The sequence below is a fragment of the Ursus arctos genome, unplaced genomic scaffold (assembly GCF_023065955.2).
Source record: "Ursus arctos isolate Adak ecotype North America unplaced genomic scaffold, UrsArc2.0 scaffold_24, whole genome shotgun sequence".
Lineage (NCBI taxonomy): Eukaryota > Metazoa > Chordata > Mammalia > Carnivora > Ursidae > Ursus > Ursus arctos.
This window is the reverse complement of record NW_026622919.1, coordinates 12,063,968-12,087,907: the sequence shown is the minus strand read 5'-3', so window position 1 is coordinate 12,087,907 and position 23,940 is coordinate 12,063,968. Positions and strand designations below refer to the sequence as shown.

The 23,940-nt window shown below is 44.9% G+C and overlaps 1 protein-coding gene across 8 annotated transcripts in view; it reads left to right on the top strand.

Annotated features, from left to right (window-relative positions):
• The window catches only part of CEP112 (centrosomal protein 112), a 418,880-nt gene that overhangs the window by 331,156 nt on the left and 63,784 nt on the right, over window positions 1–23,940 (top strand). For all 8 annotated transcript variants that reach the window (XM_057317729.1, XM_057317726.1, XM_057317731.1 and 5 more), the window contains one exon: window positions 19,859–19,948. In XM_057317729.1, coding sequence (XP_057173712.1) covers window positions 19,859–19,948 — 90 coding nt within the window. The remainder of the gene's footprint in view (window positions 1–19,858; window positions 19,949–23,940) is intronic.

Here is a 23,940-nt window from a genome sequence, read left to right as displayed (position 1 = left end):
AAAGAAGGAACCAGGAAGATGACCAGGGACACCGATCGCTGATTAATGAGGATCCTGAGGTCCTATGATTGTAGCTGAGAAAGAGGAAGGCTAGGACCGAGTCACGTTCTGAATCCACAGATAACAGGACGAGAGTGAACGGACATGTACTGTTAGGTGATGTTCATCTTTATGTAAATGGCCAATAATTATCAAGTCAGCGATAAAAATTTTTGCTAACATACAGAGGAGGAAAAAAAGGGATTTTGTAAAATATCTGGTTTGTTGACTTCTGTATGTTTTGGTCAGTTGGGTTATTGCAACTCAGAGTAAATTAAATGTAACAAACAGAATTACTGTAAAAATGTTACACATTTACATTGTGGACAGAGAGAGAGAGAGAAGGAGGGGGAGAGGGAGGAAGAGAGTGAGGAGAGATGGAGGGAGACACGGAGAGAAGGGTTGTGTTTGGAGCTCAAAGGGACATATTCTCTTGGGAGGCATCAAATTCTTTCTGAAGAGGAGAAGGTAGAAGGTGCTTGCATAATTCAGACGAGGAGCATATTCCAGGTTTAAAGAGCTGGCATTCAGAGACTCCTCTAGAAGGGTGGCTGAGAAGCTGGCACACACAAATGAAGAGTGCCCAGAATGAGAGAGAAGAGGCACATCAAGTGTTCTTCAGTTCCTCGGAGAGGAACTAAGGGAAGAAGGAAAGTAAACGGACCTGACATGGAAGGAAATAATAGCTATTAGGGAACATGAGGGATGGGGATAGACCGTATTCGTGAAATATTTGAATTTTGCATCACCTGAGTGTGTTTTGTGGGAACCAAATGGGTAGCATGATAATTTGGTACAGCTCTTAAAATAACTTCAAAAATGTTCTTTAGACTTTCCTTAAATGGCTGTATTTAGATTTTCTTATGTTTTTGTTTCTAAAGTTAATATAATTTGTATCCTTTGCAGATTTGGGCTTGTAGTTCCCCAAAATAAACACAGCAATTTCAGAAGGCTATGTAATAATTTTAATTATATCAGCAGGTTCTAATTGTCTGCATACCTGGTAACACCCTAGACCACTAGTATCTTCTAGAAAGCCATACTCTCCTCACATCTTACATTATGCATTTCCGTAAAGCTACCAGAATACTCACTTGCCATATATCATCTACCTACCTTCCCCTAAAGCGCAGAAACCCAGAAAAGCACACAGGAAAAGTGAGCATGATTGCCGTGTGGAGATTATAGTGTGGTCTGGGCCGTCCGTGTGCTCTCCTTTGAAGACTTTGCATGTGTTTTCCCATTTCTTTGGTGCCTCGAGCCTGCCTTCCCTGGGTTTCATGCCCACTTTTTCCTTCCTTCCTGGCCCAGCATTAGCTCACTCAGCTGGGCGCTGGTGATTTTTGGCACGGACACAGGCTCCGTTGTGGCTCTGTGCTGGTGGCGGCGCAGCTGTGAGCCCCGTCCAGCCCTTGCTTTCGAATGTCACCCACAGCACCCACCTACACAGAGGGGAGACTTGCTCACATGTTCTCATCAAAAGTGAAAATTAGAGCAGGCCCAGACAGCTCTGACCCTGCTTGCTTTCTCGTACTATTTTGGTCACTATTTACATTTGCTGGTGAGAAAGCAGAGGCTTTTTTTGTTCCTCAAAACGCTTTTGAAGCCCCATGGCACAGCAGAAATTATATGTTTGTCTGGGCTTTGCCACTCAGAGGGAAGAGGGCCGTGAGTACACAATGAGGATGGCGGTGCGGATAACCCTGGCCTGTTTCATGTCACTTTCGCAAGCGTTTGTAATATGCCATATTTCAAAAGTCTTTGGAAGTCTTCCTGCCTGGGATAGAAGCAGCATTAGACATCATTTTCTCCGGGCTACTTTCCACCTGATGTATAAATACCGAATACTTTAGTCTCCTCAGAGATCTAAAACAGGTGGATGAAGAGGTGTTTATTTTTTGTTCTATTCATCATCCATGGGTCTTATCCATGAGATATGGGGGAAAGTATAATTACCCTGTGAGGGCAAGAGCCATTAATTTCATCCCCTGATTTCCCTCACATACAGCATCTCAGAAATTGTTCCATTGAGCACGGCGGGCGTTGGATACATAATCATCAAATAAGCAGAGGGTGATAGGGTCCCACTCAATGTGCCTTCTCCGTGCAGCAGAGAGGGGAAAGAAGAGGGCCCCTCCATCCAGCAGGGCAGGATCAACGTACAAAGAGAACTGCGGCCAAGAGCAGAAGCCCAAGAGGCAGGGTGAAGACAAATGTTAGGGGATTTTCCCAGGGGAAAGGAAACTATAACAAGTCTCCAGTCCGATCTCAGCCATCATCAGGGATGTTGGGGTGCAGGGCTCCCCCAGGACCACCCAGCTGTTTCAGGTCCCTCGGTCAAAGACAAACAGAAAGCAAAACTATGTTCATATTAAGCCATAGAATTGTGCTCTGGAGTCCCTTAAATATGTCTTGCCGTAGATGAAATTGCCTTTAAGAGCAATTTAAATTTGTTAAGAACAATCCAAATGGAATGAGAGTATGTGGGTAATTTAAAGTCACTCTCAGACTAGGGTGACCTGAAAATCAAGGTCCCTTCTGAGTTTTCACCAAGGGACAGGAGAGAAGCTACCTCCACTAAGCAGGATTACAGGAGCGGTGGGAGACAGAGGATGGGGGCTCCCACGATCATGCTCAGTGAGTCCTACGAGTTCAAAGTGCTAGTTTTGTATGCGTAGGGAAAAAGCCATGGTGTGAGTAGAGGTTCTGTCTGAATGCCAAGGAGTATGGAGTTTTATTTTCCTCTTTATGCTTGTTGATTTTCCTTCAATTAGCACATATTACTTGACAATCAGAAGTTGGACATAAAAACTGGGGGACGGGGGAGTAAAACAAATGTTTAGAATTGATATTAGGTCCTAGAACAAAGTTTCATCTACTAGTGAGAGGTCGAGAGGTCTTAGCTATTCAAAAGTTGGGCTAAGAAGCCAGGCTAACAATAAGTCAATGAGGAAACAGAATTTTTTAAAATTAATTTAAAACGTTGGATTTCCTAGACCACATCTTTTTCAAGGATACGAATCAGGTAATGCACTAAAACGAGTTTTGTCCATTTTGAAGAGAAACAACACTCATCTGAAGCTGTGGGTGTTTGGTTTGTGGCGGTTCATTTCAAAGGGGCCGTGCTAGGTTTCCAGTTTTAGTTACAGGCATAATTCATTTAAAGGAAAGTCTTTGATGAAAAGTTAAGGTTGAAAAATATGTTTTGGCTGAGTTCTGTCAAGAACCAGCCTTGATTTTTTGGGTTTTGGTTTGGTTTGGCTTTTGTTTTTGTTTTTGTTTGCTTAAAAATATTTTTTTAACTATTTACATCCCTATTTTAAGTGTGCTGGGTCCAAACTAGTTCATGAAATCATGGTTCACCTTGCACATCATTGTCTCTGATTAAAGCTGATTTGAAAGCTGTGGAAACATTGTTATGGTCTTTCTTTGTATTTATCGTGTACTACTGATGTCCTGTACTACTGTACAGTGATTGAGGGAAAACACGTTTCTGACAATAGTAATTGTTAATCCAGTCATTCAAAAAAAGTTTTAATCTTTTTCATTCTCTTAACTCAAATGGGAAACCACAATCTTAAAAAAAAAAAATCCAGTTGGAAACTTCTGAAACTTTCGTCCTTTTTGTGTGTGTAAGCTCTATGCCCAGTGTGGGGCTCAAGCACATGACCCCAAGATCAAGGGTCTCATGCTCTACTGACTGAGCCAGCCAGGCCCCCCTCTGAAACTTCGTCTTTAAAAAGCTGCATAAATCATCAAATTAAAGGTCTTATAATTTCATCAAGAATGTAATTTTTGCTACATATTTAGGAGCATAAATGTTCATGTTCGTTATTATACTTTCAGACCAGAATTCAGAACTAATTCACATTTTCTCTGCCCCCGCCGTCAGTAAGTTGCATTTCCCAGGAGAATGAGCTTTTTAATGCTCTTTAAAATCCTTCAATGCCAAGACCAGCCCCTGCCCTCATGGGAAATATGGCTAGAAGAAGAGACAGATGCCAGTCAAATAAAACAATCACAGACATAAATGTAAAAATCATGATCCTGATGGGCCTACCAAAGAGAGGCCCATGGTGCTCCAGGAGGTCATCCTAGCAGGCCCAACTGGAGAGGTTGCCCTGCAAGAGTGATGTCTAAGCTGGGATCTAAAAGACGTGTGGAGAGATATCATTAAGTGTTAAGTGGCAAAATCATGCTCTAGATAGAAAGGAATATGCAAAGCCTCCTGGAGGGAGCAAGATGGTAGATGTGCCAAACTCAGAGAGCCAGTGTGCCTGCAGCACGGGGGGTGGGCAAGGACGGTGCATGGCAGAGATGGACCAGGAGGCATGCATCCTAGAGGCGTTGCCTGAAGACTATGCACGAACCTTTGGGATATTTTCGAGAGAGGAGGACATGATCAGATACTCTACAGCAAGTATTTCTTGAGCCCCTTCTAATATGCCAAACTCTATTCTAGGTCCATGATATTCATGGTAAACAGGATCCATTCCTGGCCTTCATCGGGTCTTCTAAATAAAAGAGAAACAAAAAATAAAGAAGAAAAGTATCAAATGGTACTAAGTGTTCTGCGAAGACCTAAGGTGGGATGTCATGAAGTATGACCAGGTGGCCAGTTTCGGCTGCGTGGTCAGGGAAGACATCCCCAAGGAAGTGATCTATGATCTGAGACTAGCTACAAGAAGTTGACCATGTGAATGTCATGGAGAAAATGTTCCTGAAAGAAGGGAAGAGCTAGTTACAGTCTCAAAGGTGGTAATAAATTTGGTGATGTTCAAAGAACAAAAGGAAGCCAGTGTGTGGCTGGACCAGAGGACATGAGAGAGGCTGGTACAGGAGGCCTGGGGGACAGGTGGCAGCCAGGTTGTGAGGGCCTCACCGGCTTTGGGAGAGGTGGGATATTACTCCAAGTGTAATGCTGAGCCACTAGAGAGTTTTGAGCAGGTGAGAGCCGTTCACACTTGAGATGGGTCGAGCTGATGACCGCGGGCAGAAGGTGTAGGAGGGAGATGAAGGGAGACCGGAGGCTGGTGGGAAAAGAGGCGGAGAGAAGGGGGTGGGTCGTGCATGTTGTAAGGTAGAGTCAGCAGAGCTTACTGATGACTCACCTGTGGCAGGGGAGGTGAGGGGAAGAAGGGATTCAGTGATAACTTCTAGACACGCCTTTTGAGGCGGTAACGGGTGGCTCTGTGGAGAGTAGGCTGATAGGAGCCTCCAGGAGTGAATGGAGACCAGAGAGGAAGCTCTGACAACACAATCCGAGAATGTCCATTGAGAGGGCACCACGTGGACCCAACCAAAGGTATTGAAGCGATTGAATCCACAGGGCTTAGTGAGGAAAACCAGAACTCTGGGGGAGGGGAAAAGTGGAATAAAAGCAAGTTGTCAAAGATGCCTCCCGAGTTTTCCCCTTGGAGATGATTGGCTGGCTGTGCGGCTACTGTTCATAGACATGAGGAGAAGGTACTCTGGGAGCAGTGAGTCGGAAAGGAGGGACCTGTGAGTGTGTTCACAGCCCAGATGAGACTCAGCACGGGCAGTGACAGAGGGCTGGAGAGGAGAAGCATTTAGACAGTAGGTAAATGATCCAACAGGAGGTTTAAGGGTGGGGAGCATTCAGGTGTGTCCTCGAGCTTCCTGGTTTGGATGACTGGGGGAATATGGGTTCCATTAATCTAGCTCTGAATACATAGGGAGATAAACAGGTTTAGGCAAAAGGGTGGGGTGGGTAGGAGGATAGAGGAAGAAAGTAGGAGAACTGATAATATGTCCAGTTTTGAACGTGCTAAGCCTGGGACACGCATCATTGGTGTCTAGGAAGTAATTATGTATACTTGAGTTTAAGTACGGCACAAAAGCCTATCTCCTCTTCACCGAATTAAGTGTAAACTCAGCCTGGCGTTCAAGGCCTCTTTTCAGGACCTCCTCGCTTTCACAGGGGCTGCTCCTTTGGACGCAGGTTCTTTGCTAAGTGCACCCCATTTTCCTTTTATTTACTTTGCAAATGCTATTTCTTTGGCAGACGGTTCCTCCCCTTTCCCCACCTGCCTGTCCAAATTGCAACTGTCATTCAAGGTTTCCCCCAGGTGCCACTTTCCACCTGAAGACTTTCTTGATAATTTTGTGCTCCCACCCCCGATGTCATTTTATTGTATACATATATTTTTAAATTTTATTATGAAAATTTGCACACCTACCCAAAGTAGAGAGCATGGTACTCTATACCCAACTCCAATAATTATCCATCACACAGCTTCAATAATTATCAAGATCTGGCCACATGTACTTTTTCTTTTCTCCCCATTTTCTTTGCTAATACACTTTAAAGCAAATTCCAGACGTCATGTCGTTTTACTGTGGATATTCTAGAATGCCTCTCCGAAAATGTGGACATTATCTCACACAGCCACAGTGCCACTGTCACACCGAAGAAAATTAGCAGTTGTCTTTTAATATCATCAAATGCATGCTTCATAACCAGGTATCTCCACTTGAGTTTAAAATGCCACTTTGCAGTTGATTTGTCTGAATCAGGATCCAAACAAGATCCAAACGTTACATTTGGTGCTTATTTACCTTATATATTTTTCAATCCTAAAAGCAGACCCTTTCTTACTTTTTACTCCGTGCTGTCGACTTCTTACAGAAACCAAGTCAGTGGCCCTGTAGAATGTCCCCCATTCTGTATTTATCTGCTTGCTTCCTTGTGGTGTCCTTGAACTCCTTCCTCTGTCCTCCCTCTTCTGGTTTGTTTTCTCAGTTGGATGCCTAAGACACTTCTCGTGCTCCCTGCTTTTTGTCCTTATTGCATACCTTCTGTGATAGTGTAAGCTCCTTAAAAAGTAAGACCACGTCTGACCCATCTTTTTGCTTTCCAAATGAGGGCTAATATATTGTATACACTTTAAAAACATTACTCAATGGAAGTATTTAGAAAGAGTTTTGATTCCTCTTGGGAAAATATGAACTGGAGTTATTCTCAATGTGAAGAAATTTATACTAGGATTAAGTTGCCAGAGAAATCTCAATGATGTAGGTCATGGTTTCCTAATTGGCACTGAAAGAATTGTAGGCTAACTTAAAGTGGCGTGTTCTTATATCTGAAGAGTCTTACAATTTGAAGCATTATAAAACACTTAAGTGAAATTTCCAAGTCCCCTCCATTGTCTGTGGGTCCACATAGAAGTGATTTCAGAGATCAGTTGTGTTGTGCATTCAGCATGAAAACTAGGTCACTAATCATTTTTCTGATCAGGAGAATTTAATTTTGCTTAGTAGTTCAGAAATCAGACTGAAAGACTGACTATAAAAACACTATCACGTGTATGCTTTGTTGTTGATAACTAACTGCAATCCAAGCTTTAATAACTAAAAGGGAGTGGAAGAAACTTCAAAAGGTTGCACGATAAATGTTTTTGACAATGTGTCAGCTGAACATTAAACAGGATCTTTGTAAATCCTCTCATTCTAAGTGGTTTAAATGGAAAGTTCTAAACTTCTTTCTTCGTAAATATTGGCTCCAGGTATCACAGTATCTTAGGGGAAGGAAGGAAGGAAGGAAGGAAGGAAGGAAGGAAGGAAGGAAGGAAAGAAAAATACTTTATGTGGCATCTACAATTTCCATCCCCTCTGTGAATGTGGGAGTGCTGGACACAGGCTCACCTAAAGGTCTCTGCCTCCACGTCTTGGGCATCTTCTCTTTCATGGTCTAGCAATGCACCCGTATTTTACTGGAATGACTGCCTTTATAACCTGATGTGAGCCTGGACACGAAATGATAGAAATGCAAATTGATACATATAATTTAAATACCTTCAAATGCCAACTTTGGAGAAAAATCTCCAAGTTTCCAGATTGTCGCACAGTGAGAATGCTGTCGGTCCTTACATGAACAAAATGAGGTCTAGAACTAGGTAGTACAAAAGGAATGTGCATGCACGCGTGTGTGCGCGCTTGCGGGTGTCTGTGTGTGTGCGCGGGCCTGCTCACGTGATATAGTGTTTCAGAGAAAAAACGTGTAAGACAAAGGAAGTTCCTTGGTGTGTATATGAGTTCTCTGGGCTGCCATCACAAAGTACCAAAAATTAAGTAGCTTAAAACAACAGAAAGTTATCATCTCACAGTTCTAGAGACTAAACGCCTGAAATCCAGGTGTCGGCAGGGCCGTGCTGAGGTCTCCAGGGAAGAGCCCTCCCTTGCTTCTTCCCCTTCTGGTGTTTCCCAGCAGTCTCTGGTGTCCTTGGCTTGTAGATGCATCACTGGCCAGTCTCCGCCTCCAGTGTCACATGGCTAACCTCTAACCCCGTTTCTCTTCATGTAAGAACAGCAGTCATGCTGGATTAAAGGCCTGCTCTAATCCGGTATGACTTCTGCTTAACTAATTCCGTCTTCAAAGACCCCATTTCCAAATAAGGTCATGTTTTGAGGTTCTAAGAGTTAGGACTTCAGCATGTCTTTTTTTTTTTTAAAGAATGAATTTATTTATTTGACAGAGAGAGACAGCCGGCGAGAGAGGGAACACAAGCAGGGGGAGTGGGAGAGGAAGAAGCAGGCTCATAGCAGAGGAGCCCGATGTGGGGCTCGATCCCATCACGCCGGGACCACGCCCTGAGCCGAAGGCAGACACTTAACCGCTGCACCACCCAGGCGCCCCTCAACATGTCTTTTTGAGGGCATGTAATTTAACCCAGAATATGGTGTAATGTCCTTCTTTTTTGACACCACACTCTGATAGGCTAACCACTGGCATCGTTATTACTAGTGAATCTGTGACACAGAAACTTCTTTTTCCTCCTGCTTTTTTTGATTCATTAAGTTTAAGACTAAATATCTTAAGACCAAACCCAGATCATCTGGAGTCATTGAAGGCTTTTGAAGGAAAGTAGCATCAGCATAGACAGTAGGAGGCATTCTAGATAAGCTGAAGAAAGGAGCAGAGGCCCACAGGGCAGCGCAGAAGGGGGAGCCTCTTGGTAGCAGCAAGCAGAGGTGGAGAGGAAGAAGAGGCGGGTCTCCGGCAGCACCATTCCCTCCTCCCGGGTCCAGCTGACCTGGGGCCCTTTCCTCTGTCTGTGACTTTCTAGCTGGGAAGCTCAGGCAATCTGTCTCAGCCTTAGCTGCCTCCCTCCCAAGTGAGGCTTCTCAAGAGAGTTACTGTGAAAAGAAGTGGAGTATTTAAGGCTCCTAGCCTGACGTAGGAGCTACCATGTTAGCGCAGTGCCCGACCTGACGTAGGAGCTACCATGTTAGCGCAGTGCCCGGCCTGTGGGAGCTAACGTGTTAGCGCAGTGCCCGGCCTGACGTAGGAGCTACCATGTTAGCGCAGTGCCCGGCCTGTGGGAGCTAACGTGTTAGCGCAGTGCCCGGCCTGACGTAGGAGCTACCATGTTAGCGCAGTGCCCGGCCTGTGGGAGCTAACGTGTTAGCGCAGTGCCCGACCTGTGGGAGCTACCATGTTAGCGCAGTGCCCGACCTGACGTAGGAGCTACCATGTTAGCGCAGTGCCCGACCTGTGGGAGCTAATGTGTTAGCGCAGTGCCCGGCCTGACGTAGGAGCTACCATGTTAGCGCAGTGCCCGGCCTGTGGGAGCTAACGTGTTAGCGCAGTGCCCGGCCTGACGTAGGAGCTACCATGTTAGCACAGTGCCCGGCCTGTGGGAGCTAACGTGTTAGCGCAGTGCCCGGCCTGACGTAGGAGCTACCATGTTAGCGCAGTGCCCGGCCTGTGGGAGCTACCATGTTAGCGCAGTGCCCGGCCTGTGGGAGCTAACGTGTTAGCGCAGTGCCCGGCCTGTGGGAGCTAACGTGTTAGCGCAGTGCCCGGCCTGACGTAGGAGCTACCATGTTAGCGCAGTGCCCGGCCTGTGGGAGCTAACGTGTTAGCGCAGTGCCCGACCTGTGGGAGCTACCATGTTAGCGCAGTGCCCGGCCTGACGTAGGAGCTACCATGTTAGCGCAGTGCCCGACCTGTGGGAGCTACCGTGTTGGCTTTGAGCTAGTATGCTGAGCACAGTAAGCAAGACTACAGACCGATCTGGAACTAGGTAGAAGAATGTTAACCTTGACAGGGTTAAGAGATGGTCAGGCATTTATGGTTTTGGAGATGGAGAATGGCATAAAAAGATAGTCTTTGAGAAAAATTCGTCTTCCAGGGGGTTGCAGGGGGTCGTAGCCGGGAAAATGTGGAATCCCGGTGTGCAAAAATGAAGGCTGCAGTCAGAGTGGCTTCACATAGAAATTAAAGGAACTCAGGCAACTAACCGGGACAGAAGTGAAAGAGGCACAGCCCACGGAGGGCTGTGAGTTTAAACCCACGTGGCGGCGGAAAGAGGGCTGTGTCACTGATGGGCAGGACAGCGGGGAGGGAAGCTGGTGGAGAGGAACACCATGAGTTTGGTCTTGGACTTGACACGTCTGAGATGACGGTGAGGCAACAGGGTGCCCACAGAGACAGTGGGAGACGCCACACCAGACGACCGTGAGATGTATGGAGATGAGCTTTAGGGCCCTCAGCAGGGAGGCCCTTGCTGGAGCTGGGGAAGGGGGGGCCCTGCCCGCAGGACAGGGGACACTGGTGTCATGGTGCGTGCTCCAACTCTAACACTCAACTCAGGATCTTACTTGCCCCAAACTGCTTCCTTCGTGATGTTTCTCTCGGTACCGTGCACTCAGGGTCGTCATTGGCATCGTATCACCATTGAATCTGTGTCACACAGAAACTTGTTTTCTCTCTTCCTTTCCATATATTTTAATTCTGCTCTGATGACAGCACCCAGCCACCTCCGCAGGGAGCCCCGTAGCCATTCCTTCTCGCGTAGCTGGCACGTCCCTCCTTCAGTTTTAATAGAGGACAAAGTCACAGTCCTCGGGAATGAATGCCGCAGGCTCAAGGGATCCCACGTGTGAGCGATTAGTCGTTGTAAGAAGGTCGAAATTGAAACGAATGACTTGTGGGTGCTCCCTCCTCCCCGGGCTTGCGCAGAAGAGGGGTGTCTGCAACACGTCACCACTTTTCACTCGGTCGCCCTCCTCCGTGATCCCGGAACATCCTAGCTGCCGTTCTTGAACTTGATCCTCCATGTCTGCCACCCGAGATAAGAAGCTGTGCTTGGATTTCCTGCCTAGGAAAGTACTGGCTACTTGAAGCAGAGACGTGTGTCAGGTCAGGAGGGTCTTTGCGTGACTAGGGAAGGGATGAGGTGCGTCAGGAGATGCCAGCTTCCTGAGGTCATAGTCTTGGAGTAACATGATTTCTGTTCCTAGAACCTATGTTAAGGCCAGGAAACACCAATATTTTTAAGAGCGCATTTTTAGGACCTTTAAAGAGAGGTCTTCAGGAGTTTTAAAAGCCTGAAAATAGGTGCCCGCACACGCAAGAGAAGAGAGAATAAGTAACAGCTTTCTTCTTCTTGGGTGAAAACACTACTCTTATTTTTCATACTGGCCACGATACTTTTGCCTTTCATGTTGAATCAGTAGCCTACGACGTACTATAGCAAAGGCTCACGTCCAAGTGCAATTTCTCATACATGTGGTTTGTTGCAACAGGGACTAAAAACTTTCCACCTGAAAGGAATCTTGCCTGATGTGAAGAGTAACATATGTATGGGGTTAACACCCCCAAAGATCTCCTTTTCTTCATACCAATAGCACCAGAGACTGAATGATGAGGGGTAAAAAAGGAAGAAAAAATTGCTTGCTTGGACTGTGAAAAAAAAAATTAAAAACCTGAATGTAAGCCATAAAACATATATATACGCTGTTATGTTTTTGAATGCGTTAGTGGCTTCTGCAGTGACTGGGGTTCTGGTTTTCTTTAGATCCTTAGTGTGAGCCCGTTCTCCATCCCTGTGGAATCACCAGTCCAACTTTCTTACGGTTTGTTATTCATCCTGGGTAGGTCTAAATGAAGAAATCACTTTGAAAAGAAATCTTGACTGACATTTCAGTTGAAGACTTGTTACTTTTGTTAGATTTAGCCTATGAAAAAAAATAAAATCAGACAGGAGCTATAGTGGCCTCTGTAAATAGCCAGTGAGACCACCCAGGAAAAATGTCACTCTGCCATTGTGTCATCTTCCCTCCCCTGAGAGTTAGATCTCCTCATCGGGGGGACAGGCCTGGTCTTCCCGCTGTATCCCAGTTGTTCAAGATGTGCTTTTAAAAAAAGTCTATAAATCTGACATAAAAATAGTGCGATTTTGTTGCTTTTCTTTCATTTTCCCTTAGCTTTCAGTTAGCAATAGTAGAAAGAAAATCATCTGCTGTTTCTGTGTCCATTGACATGCCAAAGAAAACCAGCTCGTCAGAAATATTGTCAGCACCATTCGTGAACTGAATCAAAGTAATGCTACTTTAAAAAATGTGGGCATTAGTAAAAAGGCAATTAAGGTTTAAATGAGAGTCATGCCTATTTCCCCTTCATATGTAGTGTCTCTTCCCTCTAGTCACAGATCAGGTGTCATTTCTGGTCGATGGATAAACCAATCAGGGGATGATGGTTTCTATCAAGATTTTATAATCTGAATAGATATTTTATGATACAAACTTTTAAATCATCTTACCATTTTAAATAGAAAACAGACCACTTCCGTTAAAAAAAATAAACCTGGAATTTTACGGTCTGTAAATTATATCTTCATAAAAATATAAATAAGCCTTTCCTTTCCAGTTATCTTTTCCTTGGGTCAAAATATGAACATCACTCCTTGCTTCCTTAACTTTATGTTCAGAATACACTTGGGGAAGTCCTTCTGTATCTCTTCTACCCGTTGAATGATGAATGAATCTTGTCTTCTCTGAAGTAAGGTAGTAAATTCAAACCTCATGAAAGGACGGATATGGTGACTTCATCTTTTTTTAAGTAGGAAAAGCTTAAAAATGTTTTTAGATTTTTATTATGGAAACTTTCAAACATACACAAAAGTAGGGAGAATAGTATGCAGAGCCCCCACTTGCCCATCAATTTCAACAGTTTGCCAGGCAGACTTTTTTGGGGCAGCACTTTGGTACAAATACTCTGCTTTTTCGCTTATTAAACTCCTTGGCTGTGCAGAGCTTGCTGCTAACGAGGCCCCTCCTTCATTTCACCCAGCAGAGGCTTGTCTGCTTCCTTGTTTCATGACCGTAGACCTAACCCAAAGTCTACAAAATCAATGACTTTGAGGACCCCAATTTTGTATTTATACAAGGCAAAACTTAATCCATGATTTTTTTGGTCTACATATGCTTTAATCCAGTTTCTTCAAATAGAAGAACTCTATATTATTCAAGATCCCCACTCCCCAGAGAACATGTGGGAACAGGGTCTATGGGAGAGAACCAAGGAAAGGGTCCATTTACCCTTTGCCCCTCAATGTACGGCAGGCTCAGAAAATGTGCCCGTAGGCCTCATGATGATTTGTGAAAAGGTCAAACACAGGCATTTTGCCAAAACTTGGCAGCACAGAATGAGGCAGAATATAAGCGTAAAATGCATTAAATTTCAAGTCAGAACTGGTTTGAAAACTCTTAAAAAGCAGGAAGGCATATCCTACAGTCTGCGTAACAAAATGGAGTTCACTCTGCTGATAGTGTTTCTGGAAGTGACTCAGGAGAGGGTAGCTTTTTCCTGTTGATTCTGTGTTGATTAGAAAGTAGTTTTCCAAATTTCTCACAATGGAGGTTTTGGTAAAGATGGGGAAGTAGAGAGTTTGAGACGGTCTCTGGTGAGAACCTGGAGCCCAGATATTCTGGGTGATGAGCTGAGGACAAATTTGCTTCCCAGACAGCCTACTGAAAAAGGATCATAAGGTCATAGCTCTCATGGGTCAGAATGGATGCCCACCCCCACCTCCATCTGTGGAACTGGCGGAGAGGTTGGCTAAGGGCAAGGTCAGATCTCTAGAAAGACTTCTGGTCACACTAAAAGACTAAGTCTGAAAGCCTCTATCATATGCCTTGTATACTGGGAACATTCTGACATCTATATCTATCTATCTGTCTATCTGTCTATCCATCCATCCATCCATCCATCCATCCATCTATCTAAGCAATCTCTCCACCCAATGTGGGGCTTAAACTCATGACCCCAAGATCAAGAGTCACACGCTCTTCTGAGTCAGCCAGATGCCCCATTCCTTTTTTTTTCACTATAGCATGGTGTTTCTCCCTTCCAATGACTTTTTCCTTCATTAAATAACTTTTTAACCACTTTATAATTGAAATGAACTCTTTTGTTTCCTTTATTCATTATTAAAAGGCACATATCTGCCATCATTTCATGTTTGTTTGATTCAGAACTGCCAGAGAACTTTGGTTTTTAATAAGACTACAAATAATTCCTTAATGCATGATTTTACAAGTTGAGTGATTTGCTTTGAATCGTGTTTATAAATTTTATGAAAATAATATCAACTCTAGTACTCTTTTCTTTCCCCCAAACCAACAGCAAAGCTCTAGTACTGACACAGGTGCCATTTAACGGACATCACATTAGCCACCAGCCCTTCCCCTCACCCTGCGAAGTCCATTGACATGTATAATCTTTCAGACTTTAATTTGCCCTAATTATTTTCATATTTTAAACAAACAAATCAAATTATCTTATAATGTGCTCCCTTTTAGAGAGTGTGGTATACCCTCATTGTTCTTGCAAAGCTTGTTATGTCATTTACATTTTTCTTCTGGAAAGTGTCATTCTTTCTTCCCGACCACCACAAAGCACTCTGAAAGTCGGCACAGTGTTGCTTCCTACAGCAAGCTGACTTACATGGCATTTAAAGGCAGGTTTAATTGGGAGAAGAGAACTGCCTTTTCAGTAATGATGCAAGTTAACACAGCAGAGCCGAGAGATGAGGAATAATTTTGCAGAATAAACAGTTTAACTGTGCAAGTTGGATTTCGTTTAATATTTGTGATCCAGTGTTGGACATTCTGTTCTTTCATGATCATGGGCTTTTCTCAGGAATAAACCAAAAGTCGCGATTTGTGTGTGTGTATGTCAAATGTCGGATCTGAAGGCTTTTGAATAAAGAAGCCACAACTCGAAAGAATGTTCCTGCTTGTACTGATTGAGTAATTGTGCTCACTTTCACACTGTCCTTATGTCAGATTCTGAGGTTGAAACTCTAACGGCCTAATAATTTTTTAGAATATGAGACCAGGAACAGCTGCCAATATAAACTGTCATTTTCCTTTCATCTAAGTACATCTTAACTTTTTTGAAAGTGGTATATTATTTGGTTACTTTCCAATTTTTTAAACTGATTTTTAAAAAGATAATAAAAGTAATTTCTAGACACACTGCTTTCTCTGATTAACCTTAAAAAGGTCATGTCTTACGTCTTTAAACTACGAGCAAATTTGAAAAGTGGTACCTTTTTCGAAAGCAAATGTAATTTCACTGCTAGTTTAATAGTATTGATAAAATACGGTTGACTTAGTCTTTTTGCTATATGGAGTGTGGAGAAAGGATCAGATGTAATTCTGTGACCTGTCCTGTTAGAAACACTTTCTGCTAGAGTCCCGTAAGGCTAAACTCTCAGCTGCCTCCTGACCCTCAAGGTCTCACCAGCCCCCTTGGCCTCCTCCCCCTCTGCCTGCTCATCCGTGGGGCTGTCAGCCAGGAGTCAGGTTCTTGAACCTCTTCTCTTTCGACTTACTTCCCCAGGGAAGTATCCTATTTGCACCTAGTCTGAGACCCCTCTCCACTGCTCAGAACCCCCTCCTGGTGTGACTGGTCCCCTGGGAAGTCCCACCAGCACCTTAAACTCAACTGGTCAAAAATCAGCCTGCCCCCACTGCTCTGGCTTCTTGTCCCTTCGGTAGTTCACGGCATCCTATTCTGTGGTCGTTCAGTGTCAAAGCCTTGTGGTATCTCTGAGTCCCTCCTTCCCTCGACGCCCCGTTCAGGATTCTGCCACAGCCACCGCAGCCCTCCTTCAAGCCGTCCTGTCATGTCGGCCTGCACTCTTGCAGCAGCCTCCTTACTTGAGCCCCGGCTTCAGTCTGCAGAATTAGTTCCTCAGAATTCAAGGGAAAAACCACTGCGGCATGAACAGGGCCGGATACTGCCATGGGACGAGCAAGAAAATGGGCTTCTGGCTTCGGCATTTGGGAGGTAACGAGTGACTATGATGAAAACGGACTTAGGAGTGTGGTGGGGACAGCTGGCAGGTGCAACGGGTTGCCAAGAGGGTGGAGAGGAGGACAGGGGCCACTGTGTGTGGCTGCTCCCGGGTTCTGCTGCTGGAGGAGGAGGGAGACAAGGCAGGAGGCAGAGAGCAATGTTTTGTTTAAGACAAGAGAGGTGCACATCTCCTTTATTTTCTTCTATGAAATAAAAATAAAAACTAGGGGCGCCTGGGTGGCTCAGTCGGTTGAGCGTCAGACTCTTGGTTTCGGCTCAGGTCATGATCTCGGGGTCATGGGATTGATTCCTGTGTTGGGCTACACGCTCAGCAAGGAGTCTGCTTGAAGATTTTCTCTCTCCTTCTCCCTCTGTCCCCCGCCCCACGCATGAGCACGTTCTCTCTCTCTCTCAAATAAATAAATAAATATTTTAAAAAATAGAATAAAAATAAAAACTAAAAAAAAAAAAATAAAGGAAGTGTTTTACTGTTTTAGTGTTACAAGTAACAGTAATGTCATATATACATACATAATATGTGTCTAGATATGGATATTTGGAAGGTATAGTTGTATATTCTGTGCTTTGAGAAACATCATAATCTTTAGTTTAATGTGCTGTATTAAGGACGTTTGCAAGCCCTGGTGATTAAAGTACATTTCCTCAGGGAGTATCATTCAAATATTTATTAGCTCCTTCTACAAACATGAATTCAGTGTCAAGTGTGTGCCAGGCGTCAGGTTGGCCTGGCTCTGGGCTTGCAGACCTGAGGGGGAGAGAGCCCTGAGCTTCTGCTGCTCTCAGTCCTGCACAGACACGGACACGGATTCTCTGAAGCACTTGACGGATAAAAGCCCAGAGGAGTCCATTCTTAGCTCTCAGGATGAACACCATCAAGCAGAGCAGGTGGGGCAGCTTCCAGGCAAAGAAAAGAGAAAAATAGGTACAGAGGAAGAAAGAGGCAGGGTGAGTAGCAAAATGTACAGAATGCGAAGTTAGTTTTCTAAAACGCCAGCCCCGGGGCGCCTGGGTGGCGCAGTCGTTAAGCGTCTGCCTTCGGCTCAGGGCGTGATCCTGGCGTTATGGGATCGAGCCCCACATCAGGCTCCTCCGCTAGGAGCCTGCTTCTTCCTCTCCCACTCCCCCTGCTGTGCTCCCTCTCTCGCTGGCTGTCTCTCTCTGTCAAATAAATAAATAAAATCTTTAAAAATAAAATAAAATAAATAAATAAAACGCCAGCCCAGTGCCTGAGTACCGGCCACGGGGACCCGAGCAGGCTACGGAACCTCGCCGAGCCTCAACCGCACGCTCGCCGACGCCGAGGAGGCAACACCTCCTGCCCAGGATCGCAGCGAGCGGTGAAAATACACCCCGCACAGTCCCTGCCAGCTGCCCTGATCCTGGCCACGCAGCAGCAGGACGCCAAGGCTTCGTGGGGCTCAGCCTGGCCAGAGCCAGAGGGCAGAGGCCCCTGCAAGCCCCGCCCGGGCGTTTGAGCTGTAGCTCCGGGACGCTGGAGTACCGTGTAAGCATTTCAGTGGGGGACTGACATACTTAGATTGCGGTTTAAGAAGATCACTCTGACAGCAGGATGAGGGTGGATGGGAGAGCAGGAAAGACTGGGAACAAAAAAACATGCACACATTCTTCCCACTACAGTAATCCTTCCTCTCCCCGATGATGCCGTCAGAGAGGCGGATAGGATCCTCTTTATTGGGAGCTACCGAAAGGAAAGAAGAAACTGCGAGTTGATCAACAAACACAGAACAGTTGCATTCACAGACCACAATAACAGAATTGTAAACGGGTACCTGCAAGCTCGTGGGCAGACTTGGTTGAATTGGGGATTTTATAATGAAGCATAATATCAAAGAGCCCCTAAAGCTTTTCACCTCATCCTCAAACCCTTTTACTTTTTAAATTAGAGGTTCTTGGCCTGGGGTTCATCCATGGATGGTCTTCAGGCAATCTGTGGACTCCCTGAAATCAAAGACTGAATATAAACAGTTTTTCCATGTGGGGAGGGACCACTTAGCATTCATCAGATGCTGGCTGGCTGGATCTAGAACCCCAAAGAGGTGAAGAACCACTGTGTGTATCTGTATGCAGAACAGACTGGCATTGCCTTGAACGGACCGGACGCTGACTGAGACGTTTCTGTCTGAACTCCAGACTCCGATCTAGCTGCACCCAGCATCATTGCTTGGATGTGTAATGGGCGGTCCAGACTTAACATACTGCATCCCAAGCTGAACAGATATCCTACCCCAACCCCTCCCTTACCTTCCCCGACTGCCGCCTTCCACCTGCTCAAGCCAAAATCTGGGGGTCTTTTTATTTCCATGGTCTGCATCCACCCCTTGGGGCTGTCACTCTATCTTCAAACCCCCGCCTGCTGCCACCCACCACCCTGGTTCAGTTCCCCATCGTCCTTCCCCAGTATGTTTCTGGGGCCTCTACCCTGCCTCCCTGCTTCTGCCCTTATCCCTTTTCCATCTATTCCTCACAGCAACCAAAGCAACACTTGCCCACACTCTCCAGTAGCTTTCCTTCTACCTCTGAATAAAATCTAAAGTTCTTTGCCCTCTGAGGCTTTGTGTGACCTGATGTGGCTTGGCACCTATGATGTCCCTGATATTGTGGCTCCCCCTTCGCCCACTCTCCACACTGACCTCAGGGCCTTTGCTCATACAGTGTTCCCTGCTTGGAAGGTTCTGCCTGCAGATATCCGTGACTTGCTCTCTCTCCTCCTTCTGGTCTTTGCTCAAGTCTTCTTGGGTCATCTGTTCAAGATTGCAATAATAAAATATTATACTTATTTGTTTATTGTCTACCCCCGAATGTAACCTAAGCTTCATGAGAACAGGGAAATTTTTGTTCTCTGGTTTCTTTCACTCTTCTATCTAGAGTGCCTATCACAGTTCTTGACGCCTAGCAGGAAGTCCGTTGTCTTGACTGAATGAATTTTATTTTGAAAATTTATTTGGCACCTTTGCTGTTACCATGCTGTGTATCCTTCTCGTTGTAACTTTCTGTCTATCATATCCATAATTATGTGAGATTGTTTGAATGCATTGTTTCTTTTTGAATTCACCTCTTTACTTAAAATAGTAACAGAGGCAATGATGATTATTGATGTCACGGTTCCTAAATTCCCCATATTTACCTGAATTCTATTTCCAGCAGCCACTTGGCAACTAAAAGAGTTACTCTCCATATGCTTCTTACAGGCTCCTCTAATTCCACACCATCCTTCGTGACTTAATAAAGAAATTCCTTTAAGGCTACTATTAGTATAATTTGGAAACCTGTCATGTTGGTGTGACATTGCAATTCCTAGGCTGTCACAACACTTTTCAGAGTGCAGCGTACCTCGCAGGTGGACCGAGAGAGCTACTTTCATTAGTGACAGCTTTATGCTTGATTGCAGGCTTGTGGCTCTGTGCTGGGAATATCAGAGACATTTTTATAAACGGAACTGACACCTGCTAATGTGTCTGTCTTCTGCTTGGAATTTGTTATACTAGCTATTCCTAAAGCAGAAAACACCTGGGCGTGACCTTTAGAGTCTGGTTTTGTTTGCCTGAGCTCTGGGAAACAGCAGTCATGGCTCGAGCCGAGCCCTTTTTAATGCCAGTTCAGGTGGTAAAACTTCTTCTCGAGGAGTCGAATTTTTAATGTGTATGTGTTTATCTTACACCGTTCCAGGCTTTACAAGATGAACTGGAAAACCGCGCTAACCAGGTGCGCTGCGCAGAGAAGAAACTACAGCACAAGGAACTCGAGTCACAGGAACAGGTAGGTCCTGTCCCCGCCACCGCTTGGCTGGTTGGCTTGTTTCCTTTCTCCGGCCAAGCAGCTTCTGTCATTGCTGTTTCCCCTGGGATGCGCTGGCTGCAAGCAGCAGAATACCCCACCCCAAGCCGGCGTAGATGGCTTAGGGACTGAGTACCTCACATGACCAGGAGTCCGCAGGTAGGGTAGGCTCTGGGCCCAGAGGTTCGGGGCCTGGCTCTGCTTCTGTGCCATTCCCGTGGCTCTACCTCCTGCCGTGGCTTCATCCTCACACCATCCAAGACGGCTACAGCAGCTCAGGCATCCGGTGCAGACCTGGCGGTGTCCAGACTGCCCTTCCCAGAACCACCGCTCCCCCGCACGCCTCCCTTCCCATCTCATTGGCCAGAACTGGTCACGTGCTCAGCCGGGCCTGTCCAATCCCTGGCAAGAGAACTCAGGGGACCCAAACTAGCCTGGACGGATGGCGATCCACCTGCTGGTGAGGGTCTGGGAGAGGAGGGATAGCCTGGACCGGGAATGGGGGACAGGGATGTTGAGTCTGCAGCCGGCAGTGTCTGCCATGTCATCACACTCCTATGCACAGACACTCTCATACTCACGGAAATCAGGGTTTCTCTTGAACTTTAATTTTCCCCCTCTTTCCATTATGTTGATGAAATAAATCTTATATAACCAGAATAATCTGGCTATGACAGTAGCTAATGACCTGTTTTATTTTCAAATGACAGGATTATTTTCATCCAGTTCTTCTGGTTATAGTGAATTATTCTTTGTGGTAATTTTGACAGTTTAAACTAAAAAGTCAACAACGTTATCAGTAGAGATCGTGAGTCTTGCGGAAATCTTTGATAAACGCATTGTCCCCAGCCATTGCGTAGAGGACTGCTAACATTCTCCTAAGTGCCCCCAGCCTCTGTGCACAGAAAGAACCATAGGTACTCACAGATTCTCACACTTCAGTTGTCTCGTGAAAACATTAGTTATATAACTGTGACCTCGTGGGAAAAGTAAACTCTGAAGTAAGGCTAAGAGGGAAACTCTCTTCATCTTTATAGATGTTTACAAACAGGATCCGAGGTAGGGGATTGCACAGAAGGGCAAACGTGAGCATCTAGTAAATGCTCAATATTAGTGCTTAGTGAACTGACTTGATCTCCTGTAATTCCTTCCTGCTCTCTGGTCTGTTTCCTGTGTAAAGTACATGCCGTGTATCTATGTCTATGTCATGTCTTACACGCATGCATCTGTGCACATACATGAACATATATGAATTGCGTAGGGTCTAATGTACAGTCAATAACAGGATCACAAAGTAAGTTGATACTAGGATGAAGTGCTGAATAATAACTACACTTGATCAAAGGCCCGAAGGTGACAGACACTGCCCGAGACCATTACACACGGTAGTTCTTTGTCATGATAATAACCACATAGGGCCAGGACTATCACCCCCGTTTCACGGAGGGCACACGAAAACCCAGAGAGGTTGAGTAACTCGCCCAAGCTCACACAGCTAGTGAAGAGTAGAGGTGGATTCAAACCCGGATGTATCAGTTTGGAATCCTTCCTCCTTTCATGACAACATTTCTAGTTCGTAAAAAGGCTGCCCAGCAGTGACGTACGGTGGCAGGCACCTGCCGTACAGTACAAATGCCGCTACCCCTCAGAGTGCAGCAGAGAGCAAAGGCAACCAAAGCCAAGCAGATCTGGCTGCAGGTGACGATGGCTCCTCGGATGGCAGCGGGGTGCTCAGCGGCAGCCGGCATAGGCCTGCTCCCCGCAGAAGGGCAACTGAGCTCGCCCTCTGTCTAAGATGCTGGTAACTAGGAGAAGACCAGCTGCCTAACAGCAGGAAGCGGTGCTCCCTCCTGGGGCTCTTCCACTTTGTGATAAAATATGACTTAAGGTAAAACTTTGTTGACATCACTCTAATTCGTGGCAAAACTTCACACAGAAAATTCCATAATATATTGAGAGTAGGGAAATTAAGAAATCCCGAATGAACAATAGGGAAGGATTCAGGGGCCATGTTCTGCCTTTTTTTTTATTGACTTCTTTTTGATCATCAAAGTTGCTTTCATCTTTGCAGTGACAATGGCTTTTTAGACTATTTCTTGCACTAATTCCTGCTATCTTCTGCTAGGGCTACGGTTTACCAAAGAAAGGTCAGGAAATACCCATGGGTAAAACTGACTATTTCGTAATCGTTGCAACCATAAAATGTTGAATTCTTTCCACAAGATCCTAGGGTGTGGCTAGGATTCGATGCCAGTTGTTTCAACAAAACTGAAGAGCAAATAATGGGCACGTAATAAATCCTATTCCTCTATCTTTCACTTAGTTTAACTTTGGTTTTATCTAAATTTGACCTGTGGCCCCCTTTCAGCTTGTGACACTAATGGAAATAGTCAAAACTAATTACAAGTATCGCCGTGGACGTTTTGTAGGGGCTCCTTGTAGATGAGCTTACTTAGGAGATTTCAAACGTCGAAATTGTCGTGTAGGGTTTTCTGTTTTGCATCTGTCAAAGCAACTGCAGGACCAGTAGCCAGCCTGACATCAGCCTATCAAATAATCAAAACAGCTTCTTGGAACTTTCTTCCCTTTCTTTTCGACCAAATATTATTATCCTGATACTTGTTGCACAAAGAATCAAAATTGAGACTGGCAGAATTACAAAGGACAATTTCCTGGCCTTCCTTTTTTAACTTGCCTGCTTTAAAAAAAAAAAAAAAAAAAGTTTGAACTGTTTCTGTTTTTCATTTAAGAAAAATTCCTGTGTTTTGAGTCTATAAAAACAAAAAATGAATGAGGCATTTTAAAAGTTATGTTTTTAATTAAAAACAAAAAGCTGCTTCTCATCAGGCCTTGATGGGTGGTATTCTCGCTGTCCACCCCTTGCCAGTGCACCGTCACCTCTCCCCTCACCCCGGGGGGCCTACGTCAAGGGCGTCACCAAAGAAGGCTTGTTCACCCATAGTTGCAAAGGGTTAATTTGCTGTGATGCACCTTCAAGATAACACAAATAAAATGAGAAAAATACTAATTTTCTAAGTCGGCCCTATAGAAGCACGTTTCCTAATATTCACAAATAACAAAGTAATTTAAAAATCATCATTATTTTTCTCCACTACCAGGAGCTGATAATTTCGAATTCTAGATTAGATCGAGCAAGAATCCCGCAAGTGCAGCAAGAGGGGGGGATCAGAGCTCTGAGCAAACTTCCTCATTGTGCAAGGAAACAAAGTCATCAGAAAAGGAAGTGACTCCTTAACATGCTAGCGGTGGGCCCGGGGCAGGACTGCTCCTACCTGTGCGCTCGGCAGGCGGCTCACTCCCAGGAAGCTAGTTTCTGTTATATCGAGCACTCTGTAAAATGGATAAATGCCACGTATCTCTTAGGTTTAGATATGTGTAAAACTACATGTCATTCATGGGAGCAACCATGATTTCATTGTTTGTAATGAGACTAAGTAATTTGCTAGCCCTGGTCAAGATAATTTGGTCTGATAAGTTACAGAAAAGAGAGGAAAGAAAAGAAATAGTCTAACATTTTACTTGGTATTTTTAACACCGTACAAAACACATATTTATCATAGAGCACCAAACAATGTCAGATAATAACGTACACAGGATAAAACCCCTCCTTTGAACTGAGTGTATCTTAAGTTTTGAAAGTGTGAGTAGCTTTGATTACATTGGTCACTCAGTTTCTCAGAATATTTTTTTAAATACATTAGTGAGAAAAAATAATACCTTTGAGACCCAATAAATAAAGTGTAATGCTGCGCGTTTCACTCACAGGGTCATACTTTTTTTGCATAACATTTCATATTGTGCCAGACAGTGCTAGGTCCTGAGAAGACACAAGGATGAATTAAGTCTCAGTTCTTGTGCTCAAGGAGTTTACAGTCGAGTGGAGCAGAGAACATATGTGTAAAAGGGACTGCAGGCATGGAATTTAAAGGAGGTTCTTTTTCTTCTAACTGGCA